Source organism: Poeciliopsis prolifica, unplaced genomic scaffold (assembly GCF_027474105.1).
Source record: "Poeciliopsis prolifica strain line A6 unplaced genomic scaffold, Auburn_PproV2 SCAFFOLD006, whole genome shotgun sequence".
In the NCBI taxonomy this organism is placed as follows: domain Eukaryota; kingdom Metazoa; phylum Chordata; class Actinopteri; order Cyprinodontiformes; family Poeciliidae; genus Poeciliopsis; species Poeciliopsis prolifica.
Genome location: NW_026562381.1, coordinates 2956960 through 2967500, shown reverse-complemented (window position 1 = coordinate 2967500; position 10541 = coordinate 2956960). Strand labels below are relative to the sequence as shown.

At 39.0% G+C, this 10541-nt stretch overlaps 1 protein-coding gene and 1 long non-coding RNA gene across 2 annotated transcripts in view; one reads left to right on the top strand and one right to left on the bottom strand.

Annotated features, from left to right (window-relative positions):
* The window catches only part of LOC129360404 (zinc finger protein ZIC 3-like), a 5141-nt gene extending 1874 nt beyond the window's left edge, over positions 1-3267 (top strand). Inside the window, exons 2-3 of the mRNA XM_055030602.1 lie at positions 103-266; positions 722-3267. Coding sequence (XP_054886577.1) covers positions 103-266; positions 722-904 — 347 coding nt within the window. The 3' untranslated portion in view covers positions 905-3267. The remainder of the gene's footprint in view (positions 1-102; positions 267-721) is intronic.
* Positions 1-10541, bottom strand: part of LOC129360406 (uncharacterized) — a 110627-nt gene that overhangs the window by 51640 nt on the left and 48446 nt on the right. The gene's annotated exons all lie outside the window — the stretch shown is intronic.

Genomic DNA, 10541 nt, shown 5'->3' with positions numbered 1-10541 from the left:
GTGGGTGTTACAATCGGGGGGTTGAAATTTTTTTGTGTGTTTGTTTGTTTGTGTGTTGCAGTCGTGATTCACGGTGTGCTGTGGGTTTGTTTAATCCCGCAGGTGAGAAGCCGTTTAAGTGTGAATTTGACGGCTGCGACAGACGCTTCGCCAACAGCAGCGACAGGAAAAAGCACATGCATGTGCACACGTCAGACAAGCCATACATCTGCAAAGTGTGCGACAAGTCCTACACACACCCCAGCTCTCTCAGGAAACACATGAAGGTAATTAACGTCTTCATTACTCCTTAAACACATTAACACACACACACGCACGCACACACACACACACACACACACGCTCCACCACCACCACTTCAACCCCCCATTCCTCTGCCACAGACACAACTTGAGGCATTGCTTAAGATCTGATTGCTGGGGGAAAAAAGAGTGTAAACAAATATGATGCCAACGAGTAAATACTTAGAACTAAGTTGTGCTTAACAGAGAAAATATCTTCTCATTATTCGAATTTATATTTCAGGTTTAAATGAATATGTTTACCTCAATATTTCAAAAACAGTCCACCTTTGAACGTGGATATTATTAGTTGTTCCAGTCGCATTTACTTGTACGTATCTGTGCGTGTGTGTGGAAAGGGGGGGTCGGGGTTAGGGGGCATGTGTATGCAATTACACTATCTATCCTTGTGTTCATTTATTTGTTTTTATTTTATTTAGGTACATGAGTCTCAAGGTTCGGAATCTTCCCCGGCAGCGAGCTCCGGATATGAATCGGCCACTCCACCGGTGCTGGTCTCAGCGAGCACCGAGGACCCGACAAAAACACCGCCGTCAGCCGTGCAAAACACGCCTGGTCACAGTGAAGGACTGCCGCCCAACTTTAACGAGTGGTATGTTTGAAGTCGTGAGGAGTGGAGCCTCTCCCTGCAGTTTGGACCATGAAGATGAACGAGGAGTGACTTAAAATAAAACCATTTTCTCTCCCATACACACTCTTGCGCGCACACCCCCCCCCCCCCCCCCTCTCTCTCTCTCTCTCACACACACACACACACACACACACACGCATACAAACAAATGGGACTGGAACAACAACAACATGGAGATGAGAGCAAAAGCCAGCACCAAGCAGGCCACGTCCGTTCTCAGGATCACGGAAAAAATGACTTTATTCCGCAGTTTTAAAACAAATCATCCACGACTAAATAAACTTTCTGATTACAATTTTTTTTCTTTTTATTTTTAATCTTTTAGTTTACAGATTTCAGAAAGCTTGTTTTATTTTTTTCATTTTATGTATTTTCTCAAATTTTTATTTAAGTAAGAAAAAAAAAGTAATGAAAAAAATGAAAGATTATTTCACGCTGTTTTATATGACGGTAACGTCGCCTCCTTCGATTGATTGTTGAAACTTCAAAAACAGTCTTAAGAAACGTGCCAAAGTCTTTGTCATGAACTTGAACGCAGATTTAAAAAACAGAAAAAACAAACAAAAAAAAAACTGAAAATCCTAAATAAATATTATACTCGTGAATGTATTTTTTTCCTTGTTTGATGGGGTCGCATCTGTTGTCAACGTCCGTTTTCAGGTGGAGACATGTGGTATTAGGTTTACGATTGTTACCGTTGAATATAACGTTGCCTTTTGTTTATACCGTTGTAAATACATATCCATGATGCCATATTTATCGATTTGTAATTTAATTATGGGTATAAGTTCTGAAACTTAAATGATATTTATGGAAATGTTTTTTCTAACAAGATCTGTACAGTTTTTGGTCATAACCAGCTTAACATTGAACAAATGATAAACTCTTCTTTAAGCTCCAACATCGCGATTGTATCCTTCTGTTTTCCTCTTCTTAACAGAAATAGGCCTACATGTGTCTTATTTGGACCGAATAGAAAAAAAAAACATCTATATGAATATTATGGATTTGTCTATATATATTGCAGATATTTCAGTCACTTTTATTTCCTTATGAGACCATTGACATGTATGAAAAAAAAAAAAACATTGACTGTCTAGAACTGAGTTCAGTTGAGCTGAAACGCTTCCAAGCGGTTCTTTTTATATATTTGGTTCAGTTTAAACTTTTTTGTGGATTTTTTTTTTTTATAGGATCAGCAATAGATGTCAAATCTTAGAGGAGAAAATAAGATTTTAAAAAAGAATGAACCCATCAGCCTATTCCACTCCTATATATACAGATCTTAGACGAGTTGTGCGCAGTTCATGATTATCCAAATCGAGTATTTTTCAGTATTCATTTCAATTTGAGGGGGTCAAGCACCCGAAAAAATACGCCTGTATGGCAAACTTTATAGTTCCAGCAAATGTCTTTGTGCGAAGTAGCCTCTGTTTAAATGTCTGCATCGGCAACAATTGAACTGTCACGATACAGTATCTTCAAAAATAAAATAAGTTATGTTTTTTTTTTGTCTGTCAGCTTGCATTGTTTTAAATGTAACTCTTCTGTGAAACTAAATCGTGTTATTTGTTGTGGTGTTGCATATAGAGCAGTTTTGATTACACATTTTTGCTTGTTTTTTGTGTGAATAACTTGTCAAGATGACCTTTTTTCTTTTTGTTGTGTTTAACAAAAAAAAATAGTGGAAGGGAAATTGGAGGGAGAACACGTTCAGTGGCGACAAAAAGAGTTACAGCATTGCATTGTAACCTATTCTCAAGAATTAAATATTATGCATACACAAAGTATATTGTACTCTTACGAGAACAATTTTCAGACCACCAGCACTACTTTTAAAAAAATAAAATGTAAAAAAGTGAAACGGTACCTCTTGACAGTGATATATGAAATGACTTTATTTAAATAATTTAAGGAGTATATGTTTTATATGCTATTTTCTATACCTTAATTTAAAAAAAGAAGTACATTTTCTTATTCCCGCCACCTTCCTGCCCCCATGTCCAGAGGTCGGAGGAAAATATCTGATGTATAAAAACACAGCTAGAATGTGATGTTGTAACACTTTGTGGGAGGGAAAAAAATGGGTCACACTCCGAGTTATTCCTGAAGAGCAAAACTGTATCACTGATGAACTGTGTCACTGTGCCACATCGAGGCAAACTATGTTACAACAAACAGGCCTATACGCGCTTAGAGCCTACCTAGAGTCAGACGTTTCCTTGTACTTTTTAGGCTACTGTATGTTGGTTGGTTTGTTCTGCCAACTATTTATGAACAAATGTGAACGGAAATTTTGATTGAAATTAAAAACAAACATTATGAAAAAAGCGACTCTCGGACTGCCACCTTGATTATTATTATTATTATTATTATTATTATTATTATTATTATTATTATTATTATTAGCACCACGTTGTTTCTGCACGCTGCATTCTGTACAGCACACGGTGTGAAATGCTTTTTGCATTAGACTTGTGGGAGTCACTTGAACTTGACACTGATTAGGCGCCATCTTAGTATCTTGATTGTGTGTGTGTGCGTATGTGTGTGTGTGTGTTTGTGCGTGAGTGTACCAGGGTAAGAGAGAGAGAGAGAGGAAGAGAGAGAGAGAGAGAGAGAAGAGAGAGAGAGAGAGAGAGAGAGAGAGAGAGAGAGAGAGAGAGCGTGCGCGCGCATTATGTGTGGGAATATTTGGAAAGCAAGTTAGAGGACGGCAGCTTTGGAGATTAGCGGTAAACTGTACAAAACATTTATCACGAGAAAAGTTTCTTTAGTGTTTATTATTATTATTATTATTATGAATATATTTTTCTTACTTTCCAACTGATCTTTATAGAGGATAATAATAATCACAGGCGCCGTCTGGAAGTTTTCTGAGGGATGGCCAGATGGGGGACCATCTAGGGGTGGCACACCAAAACAAAAACGCCGGAGCAGAATTTTACAGTAAATTATTTCGGCACGTATGATTTTAAAATGCTGTAGCTCTCCCTTTATTTTGCCTATTTGCGGTCCAAATACCATTTGACTGGAGTCAGGAGAGACCGACAGACATTGAAAACAGCGTTTTCAGACGAAAAGTGAAACATATTAAAATTAACACGTTACAATTCATCAAATATCATTCCTTTCTGAAATGCATACACACAAAAAACGGATGCATGTAAAGCAGTCTGACCAGGAAGTGCTTAGAAAATTCATCAGGGTGGCCATTGCCCACGTGGAGAATCGCAGAACTAAATCAACACAACAAAACCTGCTTTTGTGTTTTCTCTTAAGGATCTTTAAAAAGTAGTAAAAAAAAATAATAATAGAGGTTCATCCTAACAGTTTTGAATGAGTGGCCAGATAGGAGAAAATAATAATGAAGGAATGCCACACCATCATGTAATGTTTTATTTATCTAGATTTATTTGGTGAAACATTAATTTTAAGTCCACTGAAAATATATTATAAAAAGTTATCCTAATAGTCTGTGGTCTATAAGGATCCATAGATTATTACATGTTATCTCTAGCCCCGCTGCCTAATTTAGCATCCATGATTTCAGAAATAAATTAATAAATAAATTGCAGTTAAATAAGGCATATTTCTCTTTTCAAAAGAATGAACAGAAATGTGCACATAGAACTGTTAATTTGTAGGAATGGTCATTGCCTCTGCCCGTAACTGTCTGGGCTGCAAGAACAACAAATCATACAATATAAAAACAAATAACATAATTGCTCTTTTCTCCATTGTTTTTTCCTTTTAAGACAAATAACACTAGTCAGGAAGCTTGGAGGCATTTTAAGGGGTGGCTAAATGGGGGTCGGTTATAACCTTAGGACAGGACAACAAAACCAACAGCGAAAGCAGTATGATGTGGTGCTGGAATTAAAAAAACAAAAAACAAATTATGTTTATTTAAACATCTAACAAACTGTTAGGTTTTCAAGCTCCAACATACACATGGCACCCACCAGCCCCCCCTTGGTGGCGCCCCTGATAATACTTCTGTGAAATAATGTTGACTTGCAGACCTGAGAAGGGAAGTTGAGGACCCTGCGTGACCGTGGCAGTGGAGTGGGGAACGTTGCCAAAAGTGTCTCTGCCACAACCGATTAATGAGGCACCACGACACGGCAAACAAGCATCAGTGGACGAAGCAATGAGGATTACAACTTGGAATTTGAGTGACTTAAAAAGAAAAGTTGATGCAAAACGCTGAAATTTACATCAGTATAAAATAATTATTTAGTCAGTGCGCTGCCTTACTACATCTGCTGAGCTTTGTTGCTGCTTTACATTAATGTACTTTTCAGTAGAGCATTAAAATCCTTTAACCGTGAACAGATTTATATGCTGTGACTCAAATTCTGTTTTTGATTCTTTTTTGCGCAAGCGCTCTACTCCCTCGCTCTCCGTTTGATTTCATTTCTTTTCGCCCCTTCCTCCTCTTCTCTTTTCCCTGCACCCCCTCCTCTTTTCTGTTTTTTTTTTTTTTTTTTTTTTTTTGCCTTGCCCGCCTCCCTCCCTTCTCGGCTCGTCTCGTCGCACATTTCAAGTTCCTCCTCTCAGACAACGTGACGTGAAATAACAGAGACCCCGGTTTCTCTCCCAGAGAAGGGGGCACATGGAAGCCGCACTTTTTTACGCATGCACTTTGGAAGAGATGCTTAACCGGTAGAAGGGGGTCAGAACAGAGGGATGCGCCAGAAGTGTGATGACATGATGACTAAAAACTTTATGCATAGTCCTATTTTTATATAATTCCTCGGTATTTTACAGCAGATAAATATGGATTTAGGTCAAGCCGTGTAAGTGTTGCACGTTGTTACACCGAGAGGAGAGCAGACGGTTCATTCCAGAATGAAGAAATACATAAAAGGTTCCTTTTTCAAGATTCTCAATGGATCAGGAAGCATTGTTAGACATAGACAATATCCAACTACAGCAGCTCGAGTAAGCCCTCATTCAGTTGCTTTGGACTGCTTGGCTGCTGTGCGCGGACTGGCAGCGCGCAGTTGTATGTAATCTGTCTCACTCCCTCTCTTCTGTTTGTGGCAGAGACGCTGCAGGGAAGAGGGAGGAGGGAAGGAGGGAGGGAGGACTTTGTGCTCTGCACTGAGAGAAAAAAATAGAACTGAGGTGCACTCCAGCACGCGCCTTCCGCTCAAGTTTAATATGGGATTGATTGGACAGCCCTATCCCTTTACCTTCCCCGTGTCTCCTCAGCCGCAGAGTATTTGCTGGCTAAGCGGGGAGAGCGCGCTCTAAGAGGATAAAGTCACACAAGCAAGTCTCCAACCTTTTGTCACGCAACGGAGGCGGCGATCTTAATAATAAACTTAGCTGATCATTTGTTTGGTGTTGATAAATTACTGATTAGAGGGACGCAATGCATCTTATGCAGACCTCATCTCTGAATCTCCAGGTTCTAAAGTAAGGTAATTTAGTGCATAAAAAACCCAGAGCATCAGATGCAAGTCTGTTTATTTACATCTGAGGTTTTATCCGGCACTTAATGTAGGACTTATGTGCTTTGCAGTGAGTGGGACAGAGTTTGGGTTTGCTTCTAGGCCTTTGATCTGAAGCCGAGACTTTTTTTTCTCCCGTTATTATTTTTGTTTTCTACTGTTTTTTTTGTGTGTGTTTTTCTTTTTTTATTGTTATTTTGTTGCTGGGGACATCGCGTACGTGTCTGAACTTCACCGCACCGCTGTCAAATCCCTGGAAGATGTTCAGGTTACTTTGCATCACTGCGCCAACAACCCTTAACCCATTTAATCCCACTTTTTTTCCCCCCAGACATAAAAGCATTAAAATCAGATGTCATTTATACTCCTTTAAACTAATCAAGGGGAAATAATTTGAAAAAATTGTGGGAAAATATATAAAAAGTGTGTTTTATGATCGGTGACAATTGTGACTGGTGGGATAATATAATGTTCTTACTAAGATGAGCTTAAACTCCCTTTTCCAAGTAGAAAACATATTTTTTAAATATATATTCCCACAGCATTACTTTAGTGCAACATTTGCTCTGAAAAGTACATGTTTGACTCTGTATATTCTAAATCAAGGGACATTTGTGTGCTTGAGTGTTTCTGCATAATTATATTGAACTTCAGTCTGTTGTAGTGTTATGTTATTCCATTAAATAAACAAATGCAGCCATGTGGAGATGTTTAGCGCCTCACAGAGAGGAACTATATGAAACTGTGACTGAATTTATTCCAGCTCATCAGAAACTGCACATTTTGGCTTTAAAGGGGTTAGACAAAATAAATTTGCTACACCACAGTAAGAAAAACTATCTAAAAAAAACAATTTAATTACTCTGGGGTAAACATCGAAGTTTACCCCAGCGTGCAACGGTCGATTGCAGTGTTTTATAATTGGATTTTAATTTTCACTGTATATCATTGGATCTGAAGGTGACTATGGGAGGTGATTGACAGAATATAGACAGAATTTAACCTATACAACTTGCACGTCCGAACTGAACCTGTTTAGCAATTTAGTTCAATGGATAAACTGAATTTGATGTCATTTAATTTAAAAGATTTTGCATGGAAGGTAATGTATTTGTTAATTATGGATGCTTATTTCACCTCCAGCAGGGTGCTGAATATGCATTCAAAAAGTCTCTTAATCCGCCTTTAAATCTTAAGGCGTTGTGATGCACAACACAATTGCTTTGTGTTCGACTTCCATTGTTCTTCGATTGCTTTACATAAGACAGAATTTGAATAACACGCCTAATCACGATCCTGCTGCCGATGCGTAAAATAGGTGAAAGTTGCTAATTGAGTTCAGGTAAAGCGTCTGAACAATGGATAACGAGAACAAGAAAGCAACGCCATTTTTTTCATGAGGCTTCAAATAACTAAAGAGTCCCAGTCAAATGTATATTTAATTGCTTCATTGTTATCCTCCCACAAAACACACCAAGCGTCCTGTTCTCCAATAAAACGCTCTTGAAGGCAATCTATTAGTACGATGTCCGACTAGAGACAGCGGTAATTCCCCTCAACATCTGGCGTGGTGTCAGAAACTTGATGAATTCCTTATCAGAGTGTGCGCACGCAGGAATCAACATTAATAGGTCCCCGGAGTGCGCGCCCTGGCAAACGCTCATTCAGCAAAGCAGATGTTCACCAATTGTGCCTCGCGTTGTGTCTTCTGACAGATATAATCTCAGCGCTTTTTAACGGGTGGCGGAAGCGTAAATGAGCATTTGTGACCCGTTACGACAGAGGCTCTTCCTCCCAGTCCCATGCATGCATTCCCTGCGCTTCGCAGTAAGACAGACTAATGCTGAGGTTTTAAACTGAACTCTTAACTTTCACCACCTGCAATTAAATCGTTAGTCTAATTAAAAGGGCGCTGCAGCCACTTCACTAAGCATTTGGCCATTATATCGTCTGCAAAGTCAACATTTCAAAGCCATATTTTTTTTTAGCCTGTGTGAATAGGGTTGATTCGGCACTTCCAGCAAACTTTTCACCTGCGAGCCCCGGGGCCAGCCTCGCAGGACGGAGGTCTGTCCCTGAGGGGAGAGGGTGGGAGGCGGACCGCGACGCTCACATATTCATTACTCTTTCAAAATAAAAGAGACAATACTCCTTAATGTCTCCTTTTCTAAAGACAATGAATTAGAATTGGAGAGATTTCCCATTATTTAAAGAGAGTTTTTGTCGCTTCCAGTGGCGATGTGTTTGCGCGTGCGCAAGATAGATAGATAGATAGATAGATAGATAGATAGATAGATAGATAGATAGATAGATAGATAGATAGATAGATAGATAGATAGATAGATAGATAGATAGATAGATAGATATAGATAGATAGATAGATAGATAGATAGATAGATAGATAGATAGATAGATATAGATAGATAGATAGATAGATAGATAGATAGATAGATAGATAGATAGATAGATAGATAGATATAGATAGATAGTAGATAGATAGATAGATAGATAGATAGATCTAAAGTTGTCCATATTGTTTTCACAGTTCCATCTTGTGTCCCAGAAATGCCAATCAAGACAAAGGAAAAAAGGCCAGCTCTACAGTTGCATAATGTCTCTGCGCTCTTTAATCCGTTATATGCACGAGGCAGGGATAGCATCATCAATAACAATCTGGTTGATCCTGACAAAGATGCTGCACGTGTGTGTCACTCTCCTCGCGACATGTTCATATGGACGGATACAATTAAAGACAGCAACTTCTAGAGTTTTGGTTTTCTGATTTTCCCTAAATAAAAGAGGGATTATATCTGTCTTATTATTATTTTATTTTGTTCATTATTACTATTTGGTATGGAGTGATTAGTGAAATGCGCTGTGATATTTTTTGTATTTTTAGTGTTTTTGCGTTTTTTCTGAATCAGGAATTTTAAAAGTTTCACATTTTAATGTTCTTTCTCCAAACAGAAAATCTGCCAGAGCCCTATGGGTAAACAATATGTTATGTATAAGTTACAGATCACCATTGATATTCTCTAAAACTAGTTTCTTTGTAAATTATTGCCCTTTAAAATGCTTTTTTTTATTTATAAAAATGGCACAGCTGAAAACACAACCAGACAAGATATTTGTTGCTTGAAAAAAGTCAAACTGGTAGTCAAAGTAAAATTGATCCTTCAAGCACTCCAGTTAAGTGCACAAAAATGATGTCTTTCTAGAGATATTTCAACATACCTTGATCCATTCTGATGTTCAGCATTAATGAAAAAGTGCATTGCCTACAAAATGTAGCAAGTAAGGCAATTTTAACAGTCCTGAAATTGCCAAACAAATATTCAAACTCCGTTAACAAAAGCGCGGCCGAACGGATGAGCACGAGCAAAGAGATAAAACCTTTAACAAAATGAGAAACAGAAGGAGCAGCGGTACAATCTGGATTTTCATATGCAATGCTGTGGCCCCTGTTGTGCATCCCTGGCCCCCTGATCAGAGGTTACCTTGCTGTAATTGAATGTGTTTGGGTGAGTGGCCCTGACAGGAAGAGACCAGGTGTTTGAGTGGGTGGCAGCAGCTCTTGTGCAAAACACCAGAGTGATATTCAACAGCTGTGCTATGCAGGTTTTCAACAGCCATAATAAAAAGTGTTAGACATAGCACCAGTTATTTTCTTCCCACTTTTCCAGTAATCTAGATTCCACTCTCCCACCATGCCTTTTGGCCAAACAGAACACAACTGGCCTATATTTTCACAGCATTAGCCGCACTGTTATTCAGTGGGTTTTTTGGGGAGTTGAAGGTATTATTATGGTTCTGGGTTCAGCTACACAAACAAAGCTGAGTCAAACGCATATTTTCTACCCTACAGTCGTATCAACTCCACGATCCGTCGTAATGGGGAAGGGTAAAGTGAGGTTTAACAGTTTAAACTTTCTCCGATTTTTTTTTTCCCCCCTCTATCTTATTTAAAAGTGTCCTTCCTGGGACAATAACAGGCGTGGGGTTTAGAGAGGAAGGAGGCGGTGCAGGAGGAGAAAAGGAAACCAGGTAGGAGGGCCCGGTGAAAGAGGGGGATGGGGAAGCCAGGTGCTGGTGGAAATTGGCAGCCGATTGCCAAAGCGACCTCATGCCAGGATAATGCATGGGGCC